This window comes from Physella acuta, unplaced genomic scaffold, assembly GCF_028476545.2.
Source record: "Physella acuta isolate Inbredline_101_S28 unplaced genomic scaffold, ASM2847654v3 ptg000400l, whole genome shotgun sequence".
NCBI classification, from domain to species: Eukaryota; Metazoa; Mollusca; class Gastropoda; family Physidae; genus Physella; species Physella acuta.
Genome location: NW_026731919.1, coordinates 162,321 through 180,945, shown reverse-complemented (window position 1 = coordinate 180,945; position 18,625 = coordinate 162,321). Strand labels below are relative to the sequence as shown.

Here is an 18,625-nt window from a genome sequence, read left to right as displayed (position 1 = left end):
AAGTACGAAACATAACCGCAACAACACAAAAACAAAACAAAAAAGTTCGAAGGTCACGATTTTTCCTAATAAAAATGCATGTAGCCTATCTCGCCATAATAAAATCCGTGTGTGAATCTTTTAACTACCGTCACAATTCTGTTAGTTTCAGTTTCATCCCTGAGATTACCGCTGCCTAGCAACTTAAGGTTTTGAAACATTTTAATTTCGATAAGGAAAACCAGGTCGGTAATAAAAAAATAACTTGTTACAGTTATAATGGTGAACACAATGTACATTATTCAAATGTATATTTACATTATTAAGAATCAATACAAAGTAATTTATCGGAATAAAAGAAATACTCGGGTAATTTGATTGTAGTTTACGGCTTTCTTATTCAAGTAAGCTGCTGTGTAAAGAGAATTGCATTGCAGCTTTCGTTTCTTTATTTTCGGTAAAAATACATTTTAAATTGCTCTAAAAACTGCGTATAAGAAAACAAGATTTCCAAAATTAAAAAATAAGTTTATTTTGTATAAAATGTCGGGGTATATCAAGACTAGATTAAATAGCCTATATGAAATAGACAATCAAGTAACAGTTTGCTAAAATATAAACAATTTCTGTTGATAAATAAAGACATTTATTTTGATTAGTGCTAACTTTAAGAATAGCCTTTAAAACTTATTTCTTAAATATAAAAGTATAAATAGTATTCATTTAATTTATAGAAGCAGTGATTGGCATTTTGATTTTATTTATGAATGTAAAATAACATAAAAAAGTCACATAATTTTAAAAATAGGTGAATACTAAAATGTAGTTTAGTTTGACCTTGAGACTCAAAGGTGTGTATTTCCTTCCGGTTCATAGCCCAGGTTGTCTCCCGTCTTGTCGTGGTTGTTGGTCATCTCATGGTCAGCCGTGTCGTAGGTCATCTCGTGGTCAGTCGTGTCCGGCTTGCCACCGTCGCCGTTATGTTGCTGGTGTAGCTGTTTGGCGTGGTTCCGCCTCGCCCTCCGCTTCTCCTTCTGCTCCGGCGACTGGTACCGGAAGTTGTCCACGACGCCGATGCCGATGATGATGAACATGACGCACGCCGCCGCCACGACGCCGACCACGATGTTCCAGCGATACTGCAAGTAGAAAAAGTACTGGAGATTTGTGTTTTTTTACACAATCTGTAAAGCTCATTGTTGGCGGGTGTAGAGGTGGTGATGTTGGAAATTTAGGGAGGTCTTGCAATACTTACACTAAAATGAAAACAAACGCCAAAGCGCTATATTGTATGTAATATATTTAATTGAGGAATTGCAAATAAATGCTGCCACACACATTGTGGGGGATATATATTCAAACTTTTATGAAGATGTACGAAGTGAGGAAATTCAGGGTATATAATTTTGCATTTTTTTTTTAAATGACTTTTATGTGTAAAAAACGAATGTTGGATTGTTGTACGGAGACCATAGGTTCACAGGGCTACCGAGAGTTGCAGTGCTACCTAGGCTACATGGCTACACGTTATGTTTTAGTGTATGCGGGACATAATAGTGTAAATTTAGGGAAATACGGCAGTTCTTTATGGCTATAAGACTATAAGGAGGTGGGGGTATAATTTACTAGCATAGCGTGACGTCAGTTTGGACGACCCCATATTTTTTTTACCCGGCCGTGTTATTATGATAAGGTTTGATTCATAGAAGTTTGTTTGATAAACATGTTTTTTTTTCCAATCGATTCGATGACTGTTTCCTTTGATGATAGAAGCTGGCTGCGATCTTGGGCTACAAGCTTAGAACTTTGTTAGTATTGATCTTTTAGGTCGATTCTTTTCGAATTCCTTTTCTAAGTAAATTATTACACATAAGTTGTTTAGTATAGTTTTTAGGATGACAAATTATTATAGCTCGCTAGTAGAAAACAATGATGTAACGTTTATAAAAAAAACTGCTTTACATCAGAGGTGTAGCTAGGGGAGGGCGGGGAGGGCGGCCGCCCCGGGCGCCGACCCTTGGGGGGCGCCAAAAGGGGTAGAAAATAATTTTAAAAGCTCATTTTAAGCTGCAGTTTTGAATTATAAACAGTCAAAGTAAAGAAATGTAACGGCTGTGAGCCTTTACATACTGATTTAACTTTTTTCCTCCTTGATTGAGTAACTATATACCGATATATATACCTATATACTACTTTAATCCAAACCTTAAGAAAAAGACCAAAACCTAAGCATCCACCTTAGCCTAAAACCTCACACAAAACCAAAAAAAAAACGCTAGACACAACACTAACCCTAACAATAGCTCTAACCCTAACCTAGCCCTAACCCTAAACCTAACCCTAGCCCTAGCCCTAAACCTAACCCTAACCCTAACCCTAACCCTAACCCTAACCCTAGCCTTAGCCCTAGCCCTAGCGCTAACCCTAACCCTAACCCTAACCCTAACCCTAACCCTAACCCTAACCCTAACCCTAACCCTAACCCTAACCCTAACCCTAACCCTAACCCTAACCCTAACCCTAACCCTAACCCTAACCCTAACCCTAACCCTGACCCTGACCCTGACCCTGACCCTAACCCTAACCCTAACCCTAACCCTGACCCTGACCCTGACCTTGACCTTGACCTTGACCTTGACCTTAACCCTAGCTCTAACCCTGTCCGGGGGTAATGTCCTACTCGGCAGGGGGTAATTGACAGGGGGGGTAATTGACAGGGGGGGGGTAATTACTCTGGGGGTAATGTCGGGGGGAAATGTCCGGGGGGTAATTGACAGGGGGAAATGCCCTGTTCCCGAAGATAGAACCCTAATAATCCAGCCTCCCACATCTCTATTTCATACGATTTGCTTCAGGACTTATTTAGTCTTTTTCTCTTTCTCTTTCCCCGTGGACTTCACACATGCACCTTCATAGTGATGTTATTTTCTGTCTTTCTCATATTATGCCCTTACCACCAGCTTTTCATTCTCCACTGTCTTTAACCTAGCTCCGAGCCATACAGTAAAAGATACATCATATTTAGCTATGGATCCTGATTGAATTGTTTTGACAATGCATTTGAATTCCACATCGACTTAGAATGTTGATACGCATTTTATCGGCGCTAAAATTCTAATCTGAATGTCATGGACTGTTGCACACACACACACACACACACACACACACACACACACACACACACACACACATATATATATATATATATATATATATATATATATATATATATATATATATATATATATATATATATATATATATATATATGGGGCGCCAAACTGAAAGTTCGCCCCGGGCGCCGGGAGGGGTCGCTACGCCTCTGCTTTACATGATAAATCTGGTGAAAACGCTTAATGTTTAATCTCTGCTGGTAATGGCCAGGGAAAATTGTGCCTTCGACTATATGGATCTAATCCATCCTTGTTGGGCTGTTGAACCACAAAAAGGTTATTCATTCACGACGATTATTTTTTGAAAATAACATAAAACAACTATGGTAAACAAAGAGAAGTGTAGATGACAAAAAGAAAGAAATTACTAAGATGAATTATTCCAATAACTTAAAAAACTCACGTAAAAAAATAATTAAATACAATTAAAAATCAATGGGCGCTTTCCCTCAATAAATGCATTGTTTTGTAGATAAGCCACTGAATTAACAGTAAAAGTTGTTAATTTTGTGAATGTAGTCGTCATACAACGGCCCACCAACGTTGACGCCCCTGACAATCATGTAACTAACCTTGTCAATGTAGTCGTCATACAACGGCCCACCAACGTTGATGCCCCTGACAATTTTGTCATGTAACTAACCTTGTCAATGTAGTCGTCATACAACGGCCCACCAACGTTGATGCCCCTGACAATCATGTAACTAACCTTGTCAATGTAGTCTTCATACAGCGGCCCACCAACGTTGATGCCCCTGACAATCATGTAACTAACCTTGTCAATGTAGTCGTCATACAACGACCCACCAACGATGACGCCCCTGACAATCATGTAACTAACCTTGTCAATGTAGTCGTCATACAGCGGCCCACCAACGTTGATGCCCCTGACAATCATGTAACTAACCTTGTCAATGTAATCGTCATACAACGGCCCACCAACGTTGATGCCCCTGACAATCATGTAACTAACCTTGTCAATGTAGTCGTCATACAGCGGCCCACCAACGTTGATGCCCCTGACAATCATGTAACTAACCTTGTCAATGTAGTCGTCATACAATGGCCCACAAACGTTGATGCCCCTGACAATCATGTAACTAACCTTGTCAATGTAGTCGTCATACAATGGCCCACAAACGTTGATGCCCCTGACAATCATGTAACTAACCTTGTCAATGTAGTCGTCATACAGCGGCCCACCAACGTTGATGCCCCTGACAATCATGTAACTAACCTTGTCAATGTAGTCGTCATACAGCGGCCCACCAACGTTGATGCCCCTGACAATTCTGCTCACGAAGCCGCTGGCGTTGTAGATGTTGCAGAAGTAGATGCCTGCCAGGCTTCCGGTGACCTTCTTGAAGAACAAGGTCATGTTTTCGATCCCGAAGGTCGTCTGAAGCTCAAACTGCGTGTCGTTGGCCACAGGTCTGTCATGGTTAAGTCGTGTCCAGAGTATCTGATCACCTGATTCAATCTAAAACAATAAAAATAATTTGTTACGTCCCTTTTGCCATTCGAAAACTGTGCACAATCAGTGGGTTACGTTCCCTTTGCTAATCTATAAATGAGCACAAATAATGACTTACATCCCCTTTGGCAATCTATAAATGACCGTAAATTATGGGTTATGTCCCCTTTCTGATAAACTACGTTAATTTAAATAAGGACTAAAATAAGTTAGGTCCCGTATTTAGCATTGTATAAGTGAATGCCTAATATTTAAGACCCACTTTGTCTACTGAACAAGAAAATAATACTGTTTCTGAAATATTTGCAGGTAGATAAATCAAAATAAAGGGGTTGCAACTCTTTAAGGACTACCAACTGTGTGAGAAACTAAAATAATGGACTAACTCTTTTTCCTTAGTAAATATCACACAAAAGGATAAAAATATATAAAAACGTTTCTTACAACAATATTTTAAATGCTTTTAAAGTCACATTTTGTGACAAGAAAGTGTATCTTCTATTTAGTACTATTAATGTAATGATCTTTGGTTTGCGTGTTCGAATGGTAGAGCATTTGGATGCTAGTTCGAAGGTCTCGAGTTCGGAATTTGATACGGATTCAGGACTCTATTATGTCCTTGAGTCCACCCAGATCTAAATGGTACCTGACTCATGTTGGGGACAGTAAATGTGACTGGACATAGTGCTGACTACACTATCCTTCAAATGACGAGGTCAATAAACATAAACTCTACTTCATCTTTTCTATAAATCGTTAGGTCTGAAATAGGTGCTGATAATGTAAAGCGCAAAACCTTTTGTTTGTTTACATATTTTTTTAATTGCCCACCTGTCACCTCGACTCACCTGGACGTCAGTGTCGTTACATAAGAGTGAGAAAGGTTTATCTAGATGTGTGTTCTCGCTCCACGACTGGTAGTCACGGTCTGCTAACGTGAGTAGGATGCACGTGCTGAGCACAGCGTACAGAGCGCTCACACGCAACATGTTGCAGGACGTACACTCTGAGGACACACGTTTGATCAATGTAAGGATTTATTTATTTTTTATATGATCAACGCAAGGTTTTATTTTTATGCGCTCAATGCCGTGTTTAATTTTTAATGTGATCCATGCAAGGGTTTATTTTTTATGTGATCAACACAAGGTTTTATTTATGTGATTTAGAACATTGGAAAATATCCATGCTTCAAGAAAACAGGAGGGGAGGGGGGGGGGGGGAGCGGATTATTAAAATAGCGTGGTCTAGTCTAGGTACAATTACGACCCCTCTTCTAGCCTATGCAGGCCTACAACTACGTTCTCTACTCCGTCTAAGATTACGACCCACTCTGTAGCGTATGTACTGCTACAACTTCTACTCTATGTTCCACATATTTCCGACAACAACAAAAAATCAACAATTTGTATTTTATCTTTAAAATAAACCTTACACTCACTACTTTTATCTAAACCACGTAAATCACATACATCGTCTCCTAACCTTCGGGTCGTATTTTTCTGGGTGAGTCTATTGTTTGATCTAGCCCATTGTTATCTTACAACCCTCGCGTTTTCCTAAACCTCTCGCTATTGTCCACGTCTGAACCTGTTGTTTACATCAGTTTCAGCAACGTAATGGATTAACGACGACAGAGAACACGCTGTGTTCTAGACGGGATAGAGCGTCCCTAAATAACCAGTGTCTCATCCTATCTAATACCTTCCCTAAATAACATGTGTCTCATCCTATCTAATACCTTCGCTAAATAACATGTGTCTCATCCTATCTAATACCTTCACTAAATAACATGTGTCTCATCCTATCTAATACCTTCCCTAAATAACATGTGTCTTATCCTATCTAATACCTTCGCTAAATAACATGTGTCTCATCCTATCTAATACCTTCCCTAAATAACATGTGTCTCATCCTATCTAATACCTTCCCTAAATAACATGTGTCTCATCCTACCTAATACCTTCCCTAAATAACATGTGTCTCATCCTATCTAATACCTTCGCTTAATAACATGTGTCTCATCCTATCTAATACCTTCCCTAAATAACATGTGTCTCATCCTATCTAATACCTTCCCTAAATAACATGTGTCTCATCCTATCTAATACCTTCCCTAAATAACATGTGTCTCATCCTATCTAATACCTTCACTAAATAACATGTGTCTCATCCTATCTAATACCTTCACTAAATAACATGTGTCTCATCCTATCTAATACCTTCCCTAAATAACATGTGTCTCATCCTATCTAATACCTTCCCTAAATAACATGTGTCTCATCCTATCTAATACCTTCCCTAAATAACATGTGTCTCATCCTATCTAATACCTTCCCTAAATAACATGTGTCTCATCATATCTAATACCTTCCCTAAATAACCAGTGTCTCATCCTATCTAATACCTTCCCTAAATAACATGTGTCTCATCCTATCTAATACCTTCGCAGATTTTGTTTTATATAGGTATTGCAATTGTGAGGTTACTGGTTACATTTGTCTTGGTGTAGTGTTTGCTCTTGTTATTTATAACGCTTTTCTATGTTCACTGATGCTGATACAGTGTCCCTCATATTTTATAACAGCACATATGCGACGTGGTTTAATAACAACAAAGTTGTGTTTATAAATCCAAATGCAAGATACGCCATGTCAAAGGTCACAATGTTGAAATATAGTATTAGAGAACGCTTGAATATTGGTTCAGGGGTGGGGAGAGGGCGGGAGGTATTAACTTAACTGGATATTTTCTCAGTCTTTGGTTTTAAAACAAAGCAGTTACCATAGCAACCATTGTCGAAATGGTAAATATCATCACCTGACGATAAGGATTTTATGTATAAATAATTTTCATTTTTTGTTGCTACTACAGGCAGCAAGGGTAAACTAGCGATAGTTAAAAAGCTATGGTTAAATAGCAAAGGTTACCTAGTAATGGTTAGCTAGCAATGGTTAACTAGCAATGTTTAATTAGCAATTTTTAACTAGTAATGGTGAATTAGTAAAGGTTAACTAGAAATCGCTAACTAACAATGGTTAACTAGCAATGGTTAACTAGCAATGGTTAATTAGCAATGGTTAACTAGCAATGATTAACTAGCAATTGTTAATGTTATTTTCTATTTTTATCTCAGTGGTTCTTGTTTCCATTTTTTCCCCCCTGTAAAGTTGGAGCGTATATAAGAGGTGGGGTGGGGTGGAGATCTGTAAAACTATACGCTGTTACGAAAGGCGAAGACAATGTTCACAAAATGTTTATTGCACAACATAAGGGCGTCGCCTAACATGTAGTTCCAACGGCTGAAATGGACATGCATCATATGACACCATAGACCCACACTTCAACACACACATACACACACACATATTTTCACACATACACACATTCAGAAACACGCACATCAACACGCCCTCAACATATACAAACATGCATATATACAAACACACTACCACCAACAAAAACCGAAATACACAAACACACACAAACACACACACACACACCTATGAACTGTGACGTTTAATCACCACCAGTAATTAGTTACGGTTCATTAGTTAGGTATTAAATATTCGACTTCTGACAACATTTTGTCACACCCATTACACTGATTACCCCCGATGCTCGCTCGTGGCTTTGATCACGGTACTTGAAGGACCTTTGACCTTTGCGAGTCACAGTCATGACATTTTGCTGAAGAATGTCAATATGTTGGTTGATGTCTGGTTTATGTCTGGTTTAGGTCTGGTTTATATCCGGATGTGTCCGGTTGTGTCCGGTTGATGTCTGGTTTATGTCCGGTTTATGTCTGGTTTATGTCTTATTTATGTCTGGTTGTCCGGTTGATGTCTGGTTTATGCCCGGTTCATGTCCGGTTTATGGCTGATTGATGCCAGGTTTATTTCTTGTTAAGGTCTGGTTTATGTCCGGTTGTGTCCGGTTTATGTCCGGTTGATGTCTGGTTGATGCCTGGTTTATGGCGGGTTGATGTCTAGTTTATGTCTTGTTTATGTCCGGTTCATGTCCGGTTTATGGCGGGTTGATGTCTGGTTTATGTTTTGTTTAGGTCTGGTTTATGTCTGGTTTATGTTTTGTTTAGGTCTTGTTTATGTCCGGTTTATGTCCGGTTTATGTCTGTTTTATGTATTGTTTTCGTCTTTGTTATGTCTGATTGATGTCTGTTTTATGTCCGGTTTATGTCCGGTTTATGTCTGTTTTATGTATTGTTTTCGTCTTTGTTATGTCTGATTGATGTCTGGTTTATGTCCGGTTTATGTCCGGTTTATGCCTGTTTTATGTATTGTTTTCGTCTTTGTTATGTCTGATTGATGTCTGGTTTATGTCTGGTTTATGTCTGGTTTATGTCCGGTTTATGTCCGGTTTATGTCTGTTTTATGTATTGTTTTCGTCTTTGTTATGTCTGATTGATGTCTGTTTTATGTCCGGTTTATGTCCGGTTTATGTCTGTTTTATGTATTGTTTTCGTCTTTGTTATGTCTGATTGATGTCTGGTTTATGTCCGGTTTATGTCCGGTTTATGCCTGTTTTATGTATTGTTTTCGTCTTTGTTATGTCTGATTGATGTCTGGTTTATGTCTGGTTTATGTCTGGTTTATGTCCGGTTTATGTCCGGTTTATGTCTGTTTTATGTATTGTTTTCGTCTTTGTTATGTCTGATTGATGTCTGGATTATGTCTTGTTTAGGTCTGGTTTATGTCCTGTTGATATCTGGTGTTTGTCCGGTTGTGTCCAATTGATGTCCGATTGATGTCTAGTTTTAAACAGATACTCTCCCTAAAACACACACACACACCCTGTCCCTACCTACGCCACTGACCAAACCCAAACACCACAACAGCACTACTTCACACAAGCTACAGTACAGTGAAGAAGGTCAACACCCTTGTTTTTAGTAGCTGCGTAAGGGACATAACTTCGTTATCTATCAGGTAGGGGACACAACCATATTTCACGTCACTAACATTGACATGTCTATGAAATAAAAATATTTATTGCTTTTCGATAAAATTTAAAGTTACAATACTTGTCTGGAGTTTATGTAGCTGTAAAGTAAGGCTTGGAATATTTAACACACACAAGCAGTAAATAGCTCTGACATGTGTATACACACAAATACATGCATACATACATACATATACATGCACATAAATATATAATAAACATATATTTTATTTATTTATTTAGTTAAAATTAAGCTTAATTTGTTAAAAAAAAAGAAGGAGAAAGATTTAGATATTAAATCGGCCTTGCGTTATTTAATATCTATTCTGTAATAAACAATTTCGTTCAGCTTTGTCTTATTTTTCCTAACAAAAAAAAAAATCGGCATATAACCTCCGATAGGTGAAATTAACCCTGTTTTTGACAACATATTTTTTAAATACACTCCACACTGTTGTGTAGTGATAAGTGTTCTATGCTACTAGATTTTGTGCTACAAATGTAACTATTGAAGACGTGTTTACATCCTGGTTGATAACACGTCTTAAAATGTTGACTCAATTTTGTGTGTTATCAATTTTCCAGGTATAATAGAATACAGAGAAAAGAGCGTTTTTTTTTTTCAATTTTAGGAAACGGGGTCAGTGTCTTTAGTAGGGGAGGGATATGGGGTCTCAGTTGAACCCCTTCAAACCTGAAATAGGGGAGGGATAAAGGATCTTAATTGATCTCTTCATACCTGTACTTGGGGGGGGGGGGTGGTGGGATAAGCACCTGGGCCTTTCCCATATAGGCCTAGGTTGAAAACATTGGTCTGCATTTCTAGAAGATCCGCTTCTTGTTTGTCACAAGACTAAATTAATCAAATAGACAAATAGATTTTAGCACTTTTATCTGTAGTGTAAGGATTAATTTTGGGTTCTCTTCGGGCTTAAGCTTCGTGTTAGGTTCTTACAATTCGCCGGTTTAAAAGTTTACGTTTGGTGGTTGCTATAGTAAAAAAAGTACTGTTTAAATTGAGGCTTTAAGCCGGAATTACTCTGTTCTCTCACCCAGTCCAATAGGCCTACACATACGGGGTGCGAAATAAACACAACTGCTGTTTACTTTAGTCCCTATGCGAAGAAATATACAAAGTATATATATATATATATATATATATATATATATATATATATATATATATAATATTATATAGATATCATACGCATAAATAGTATTTATGTATATATCAACGTATTTATAGTACATATGTTATATATATATATATATATATATATATATATATATAAACTATATATATATATATATATATATATATATATATATATATATATATATATATATATATATATATAATTATATATAATTATATATAATTATATATATATATATATATATGTATTATATATATATATATATATGTATTATATATATATATGTATTATATATATATATTATATATATGTATGTATATATATATATATATATATATATATATATATATATATATATATATATATATATATATATATATATATATATATATATATATATATATACATATATACAGTAAAGCTGTGAGTAAAAAACAAAACCATTGGCCCAGTTGCAAGAGAAGACAAACTAGTTCACTTACCTGTCCCGCCTTACCTCTTCTGTCCGCTTAGAGTCTCACCTGTATTGCTCGCCCTGTCATGTGTCACACGCTGAGATAATTTAAACCGGTATATCGTCAGGTAAACACAGGGGGACCGTATATGTATTTCATGTACTAAACTCAGGAATGTTGTGTTGGCCGGCACGACGTTCGCCGTGAAGCTGTTGAAGTTGCGTTGTTGTTTTTTACGCTTTCGTGTATTTTGCGTCCATAAACGACGTCACACTGTTACAGAGGAGGGGGTGGGTTCAGAATGTTTGTGACAATGGAGGGGGGGGGGGGTTGTAGAGGTTCAGACAGTGTGACGACACACTTTTGAATTTTAAAATCCAATGCTAGAAATTGAATTTTAGCTGTTATTTCACGATTTATAAAGTTGTTTTTTTTTCGTTTTTTTTTTTTTGTAAATTATGATAAAAATGTATTAATAAACTCAATATTAAACGGGTTAAACAAAATTGATAGATGAAAATTTTAAGTGTAGGGGGGGATTTGTATGCTGAAGTATTACGTCAATTTAGAATTGGGGTTTTGTCATTTTGTGACTTGTAATGATAGGAAGAAAGGGAGGTAAAAATTAACAAAAAAGTGTGACTTACTTTTAAGATGACACCTATAACTTTAAGCTGACACCTATAATCGAAAACTTGTTTTAAATATCGTTTAACAAGTATAGCAGCTATCATCGTTTGAACTTATATTTATGTTTGCAAATATTTCAAGAGTTCCTGACAAATTTTAAATATTCTATGCAGAAATACTGGAGAGAATTTTTAAAAAGAAACCTTTTTATTTTGGGATAATTAATTTAATTTATTACAAACTGCGAAAAATTGATTTGGTGTTTAGTATTTGTCTGAAAGACAGTAAAAAATGTATATATTTATATATTTTACATTTTCAACGATATCTGAGTTTGAATATTACAGAGACCGTTTTAACCCAACTTCCTATTTGACAACTTTTAGCTTCACAGCTGAAGATTGGGTGGGCTCAGTAAACTAAGCAGTCAAATAAACTGAGTTGCATAACCTATTTTAGTCTAGTTCTTATGCCATTTTTTTTAATTTCTCCACTTAAATATACAATTTTTGTTCGCGTTTTTGAAACTGTATAAAACTGCACAAAAATGTATTATTTTAAATATTCAAAATAAATGTATTAAAAAAACAACAACTGAAAAAGACAGTGATTTGATGCTGATGATACTTTGAATTTGGCCAATTCCACTGTCAAGTATTTGAGGTTTTTATTTTCACAGTTAATGTTTAGAGAATAGTTCGAATCCAGTGTTAAATAGAACAATCTGCAAGCGACGTTTTCATGAGGGTGGTATATTGTTGTGTGTTCAAATAGATTATCGTGTAGTTGGCAACTAACTTCACAGTACTAGCGCTGTCCGTGTGTAGTTTCGCATGATGTCTGATTATTTGGCTGCTTTTAAACTTGATTTCGCACCATGAGCAGGTGGCTTCAGTTCCGTGTTTTTATTGTTGATATTTTCTCCGTTCTTTGACGTTGCCGAAAGCGAGAAGCAGCATCCGCATACTAACTTTGAGGTGACTGTATTTTTCCAATTTTTTGGTTTTTGTTTCCCTGTCTTCTGTTATATTTTGGCTGATGTCTTGTTTCCTTTTAAATAATGTTATTTCTGTATCAATATTTGCCTGTGGTTTTATGTTAGTTTCTGAAGAGTTGGGTGTTGCATTTCACGCTTCTGATAATTCGTTGTAGTTGCAACAGTGCTTATGGTACTGCTGTTTCTGATAGTTGCATGCTGTTTTGTATCGGGGTTGTTACTGTTGTCATTTCTGAAGAGCTGATCATTTCGCTGTTGCGGGTTTCTGTTGGTGGCGTACTGATGCTGTAACGTGTTGTAAGGGGTACTGTGAGGTTTAGTGTTGTCTATGTTTCCTACTGTGGTGTGTCTGGATGTGTTAGCTGACAATGGTTTGTCCAGTGTTGAGTAGGGTAACAGAGGTGACACGCCCGTCTCCTCCCGGCGATTGCGATGAGGATATTTAGTATTTTGTTGTTGCAATTTATTTTGATGTAATATGGGATGATTGAAGGTTTGTCAGTGTAGATAGAAAAGCTGCGATTATTAGTGTGTGGGATTCTACTTATGGATGATTCTTTGTTGCTGATTAGGCGTAGTGCTTGTATGCGTGTTGCGGAGGTACCCATCTAAGGGTCCAGTTTATTTTGTCTGGTTTTTTTTTGTTGTGTTGTCCATTGTGGTGACGTCAAGGCTTTTGAGGAGAAAAAACCATGTGTCAGCTCTGCCATAGTTGAGTAGAAGAATTTGTTGGTTGCTGATGAGTTGGCATATTATATGGCCCTGCAGGTTTGGTTGTCCTCTTGATGTGATGAGGACTAGCATTGTAGGTGAGGCTGCTACAGTTGAATAAGATCTGGACATTCTTCTTCAGGTAGTTCTAGATTTACTGTTGTTGACTCTGAGAAGGTTTGGGCCAAGTGTTTCATTAAACTACAGAGCCGTAGCTTTAGTAGCTCCTCTCATCGGCTCTCGCCTTAGACGGAATAGTGGAAGTGGGAGCAACCCCACTGCGGGTGTTGTAGGTGCAACCTCACTGCGGGTGTTGGTAATAATTGCTTTTTCTATGCTTGAGTGATGCACCAGATGTTTGCTAGTAGAGAGATATGTTAAAACACTGCAAACTAGCAGCTAAAATTTTTAATTGGAAGGAACAATGTTAAAACGTAAAAAAAAGAGAATTCTAAAGCCAAACATGACCATGCAGATTTGATTGGTAACAGAGACTCGACGAATATAGCACACTAACACACAAGCTATAAATAGTAACACCTCAGCATGTAGATAATATGGCACTGTTTTTGACGCCTGGATCGCCATACAATAAACCTACACATGCACTTCCTTCATGCCTCGCCAGGGACTAGGACCCCACCTCCACTATCTACATGGCACCATCTCCAATCCCCTATGCCCCCCATGCACCCTCTCCCTGCTCCCACGATCTCATTTCGTCCCTACCCTCCCTCTTACCCCACCCCATGTCCCCACCCCTCAAATCACATCGATGATTTCACTATTTAGTTATAATTATTGTTGTTTCTATTTTCATGTAGTGCCCTTTTATAACATTATGAAAATTATTCAACTTTGTATCTTACTTCGAAGTAAAAAATCATTTGAAATACCAAGTCAATTTCAACAACTCTCCCCAAACTACACACTAGCAGGCCAGCGCCCAACAATCTCAACAACTCTCCCCAAACTACACACTAGGTTAAGCTCCATCTTAATAAAAGCTCGAAGAGATGGATATGTAATTTTATCAATTGTATCTTTTGGGTCCCCTCCAACACTTTTACAATACTCCTTAAGCTCCTCAACATATGCAATCCAAACACAGTTGACACATACAGTCATACGGCAGTTGATTGGTGATTCTGGGGGTACAATTTGTTGTAGAGGTACTGGCGGTACAACTTGCTCCGATGAACCACCATTTGGGTTTTTAAGTAGAGCTGAAATAAATTTGGGATTACAGAGAATTAAAATAATACAAATTTTAAGCAATCGGAAAAGTTATATTATTACAATGAGACACATCAAAGCAAACATTCTGCCCTTTAAAACAGCTATATCTAAACAGTCCTCAAACAGTTTTTTTTAAATTAATTCAATTGTTTTGAACATTTAAATCAATCAATGTTTTTTTCTTTGAAAATTATTTTTTTATTAAATTACTCGTTTCGAATTGAGATGTGCAATCGACCAGATATAATATAATACAAAAATCATTGAATTTACTTCAGACCCTAACAAACTGACGTTTGTATTTCTAAACGAAAGAAATTAAAAAAACCTTTTTTTTTTTTTTTAAATCAATCAGTAATCTTGAAAAAGAACTATTAATAGCAGTTTACCTATCAAATAATGAATGTTTCCCTCAGTACTTAATTATTTCAGTATTTACCTAATGTAACAGTTTTCTTTAAAAAAAGTTAAGTGGTTTGAATATTACATTCCAAAGAAATATAATTTTTACACATACAACTAATATGACATATTTAAATTATGATAGTTGATTTATAACCTACGAAAAGTCTTTCTGCTTATTAGTTATTACTAAATATATTTTATTTATCACCGTTTGGAAACGTAATAATTGTTACTTCCCTTGAATATGTGTACACAATAAATAAATGGGCGGTAACCACACGAAATTAATGTTCAATGTTAAATAATTAACCTTTTTCAACATTTCAAACTCACATATTGAACATTTGTGTCATCATTTCATTAATAAATACATTAGTTTTAAAATATTAGAATTACATAGGCCTATAGTCTTCATATTAAAATTTACTCGCCGTTGAGGTGTGTGTTTTTACTGTGTGTGTGTGGGGGGGGGGGGGTGCTTAACATGCTGAGCGGGACCCATCGGTACCCGATTCACCGGTGTCGAGTTTTGTAGCACGTTAATTTAATATTCTAATTTGTATCTCATTTTATCATCAAATTTTACTAAGCATTTTAATATAATAAATTTACTTTTACATTTACAATTTATTTTGTTAATTAAGTAATTTTTCTTAAAGCCGTAAACATTTCCAAAAACAAGGTAATTAATCGTATCATTTTTAAAAGCGTTAAACTGCGTGCATTGAATTGACACGTGGTATCGATACCTTGATACTCTTGCAATGATTGTGCCCGTTATTACTTTATTCAAGGTTCACAGTATTTGTACACATCACGATTATAGAGTCCTTAGCAGTGGATTAACTTACTGTTCATTGTTGCATGAGTCATTTGTTATAAAAACTCATCCAGCTTTTGTCGCAAATCACATGGCAGGCGGATATTTATTTTACTAAATATATCATCGACTGAGAATCTGCATAAGACCCCCCTAACTGTTGAATTCTATGTTTTAAGGATTGTTATAGCAAATATATATATTTATATATTTTAAACCGTTGATATTTGTTGGTTTTTAAATGTTAACGCAAATTAAGCACATTACCTAATGCGCATGTTATTAGACGCTAGCATTCAATGTTAAACTAATCACATCACAAACCAACGATAGCACCTGGACTCTATCCCCCTTACCCTCCCCAAGTAATAAACAGCATTCTGTTGCAACTTACGTTTATGTATTAAAAGTCGCCAATTAAGCCTACACTTGATGAGAAACGTTTGCAAAGCTTTGTATTGAGTTAGCAGAAAGAATGTGTGAGTCGGTGGTCATTGATTAACTTTAACCCGGGAACATCACATCCCACCCACCCCCCCCCCCCCCACCCCCACTCGTCAATTGCTCCCTGGACAATCACACACACCCCGACTTTACCTAATGGAGTAATTAGTAGTTAGGGTTAGGGTTAGGGTTAGGGTTAGGGCTAGGGCTAGGGCTAGGGCTAGGGCTAGGGCTAGCCTAGGGCTTGGGCTAGGGTTAGGGTTAGGGTTAGGGTTAGGGTTAGGGTTAGGGCTAGGGCTAGGGCTAGGGCTAGGGCTAGGGCTAGCCTAGGGCTAGGGCTAGGGCTAGGGCTAGGGCTAGGGCTAGGGCTAGGGTTAGGGTTAGGGTTAGGGTTAGGGTTAGGGTTAGGGTTAGGGTTAGGGTTAGGGTTAGGGTTAGGGTTAGGGTTAGGGTTAGGGTTAGGGTTAGGGTTAGGGTTAGGGTTAGGGTTAGGGTTAGGGTTAGGGTTAGGGTTAGGGTTAGGGTTAGGGTTAGGGTTAGGGTTAGGGTTAGGGTTAGGGTTAGGATTAGGGTTAGGGTTAGGGTTAGGGTTAGGGTTAGGGTTAGGGTTATTTAGAATTAGTTAGGGTTAGCGCTAATCTAGGTCTAATGCTAGGGTTTATCACGGGCCCGTCAACATAATTTTGTTTGTCTTTTGAATGTGTGCATACATCGTCTAACCCTATTGTGTTCATTCTATTTTAAAACACTCTAGAGACATTTGAATTGTTTTTTAACAGATAACAACGTTTTTTGTTATTAAATACTTGTACTTTCAATAAAAAAAATAACATCAACATGTGTATATGTATGGCAAAGTCTGTAAGTAAATTAAACCGTCTAACAAATTTAAAAAATTAAGTTTTAGATGAATGAATGCGAAATCAAAAGAAGTAAATTATTTTACAATATGTACAGTGTGGTATTCATTTGGGGATAAATAATAATAAGGAAAGGTAGTATCTTAAGAAAATAAATAAGGATATAAAGAAATATAAGGGTTTGGTCTTGGGAGGGGGTCATGGGGGTCGGAGCGATTAAAAGATAAGGGGGAGGGTTGAGGTCAGACTACCGCGGGCACTGATGCGAGTCCAGAGGGGTTTGGTATTTTGGTTTGTGCGGTTGGTATTGTGTACAAATTATCATTTATATATATATACATACATACATATATATATATATATATATATATATATATATATATATATATATATATATATATGTAACGAGACTTATCCTGCTCGCAGAGCCAAAATGTAACGAGACTTATCCTGCTCGCAGAGCCAAATGTAACCGAGTCCCCGAGTCTATCCTGCCGACAACGCCAAATGTAACGAGTCTCTGGCTACCCTGCCGACAACGTCAAATGTGACCTTCCCGAGTCTAACCACTCATTCCACACAACATTGACCACAGCATAGATACTCGAAGATGCAGGTTCATTATTGATCCTTTTATTACATGAATCAAAGAATGCTTCACAATAATATAATGAATCAAGAGAGATGTTTCACCATAATAGTCTGAATCAACGGACCCCCAACAGTCCTCACTAGGCTTCATCTAACTGAATACACATGTCTAACGTCCTTCTTAACACAATATAACCAACTGGATACTGCCACACAGACTCACTGAGAGAGAGAGACTGACTGCCTGACTGACTGACCGACCGACTGACTGAGAGAGACCGACTTTCTGAGACCTTCTGAGACCTCGAGCTCAGCCGTCGCCTTCCTTATATCCCCTTCATAATCGTACTCATATTCGGTCCTATCATAATCGTAATTGTAATCGATTCCAATCGTTACATCAGACTGTTAATTACGCCGCTTCTGTCGTACAGTCCGATTTTAATAAGCCACCTGCATCCTGTCACATCAAAGTTGACAGACCGTCTTTCGTATCGCTTCCCGAGATATTACGCCTTGGCATCAGCCAACACCTGCACTGTGACGTCAGACTGTAACACGTTATGTCTCTTGGTAACTTCCCCTAGTTACATATATATATATATATATATATATATATATATATATATATATATATATATATATATATATATATATATATATATAAAATTTAAACAATGTAAACCACTTTGCTTTTAATTGAAACCATAAACATTAGTCTTGATGTTGTT

General features: G+C 37.0%; 1 protein-coding gene across 1 annotated transcript; it reads right to left on the bottom strand.

Annotated features, from left to right (window-relative positions):
* Positions 1-669: 669 nt before the first annotated feature.
* LOC131942319 (uncharacterized) lies at positions 670-11,359 on the bottom strand. The gene is made up of 4 exons (XM_059302129.1): positions 11,264-11,359; positions 5,475-5,632; positions 4,390-4,632; positions 670-1,118 (listed from the first exon to the last, which is right to left on the bottom strand). Exons 2-4 carry the CDS (start codon positions 5,613-5,615, stop codon positions 825-827), a joined length of 678 nt encoding a protein of 225 aa, XP_059158112.1. The 5' UTR covers positions 5,616-5,632; positions 11,264-11,359; the 3' UTR covers positions 670-824.
* Between the last annotated feature and the right edge of the window lie 7,266 nt (positions 11,360-18,625).

Excerpts from the sequence above, each read along its gene's own strand:
- LOC131942319 (XM_059302129.1), bottom strand. The coding sequence starts at position 5,615 with ATGTTGCGTGTGAGCGCTCTGTACGCTGTGCTCAGCACGTGCATCCTA. Across the intron at positions 4,633-5,474 it reads GTAACGACACTGACGTCCAG|ATTGAATCAGGTGATCAGAT; the intron begins GTGAGTCGAGGT and ends TTATTGTTTTAG. Across the intron at positions 1,119-4,389 it reads ATGACGACTACATTGACAAG|TATCGCTGGAACATCGTGGT; the intron begins GTTAGTTACATG and ends TTCTACTTGCAG.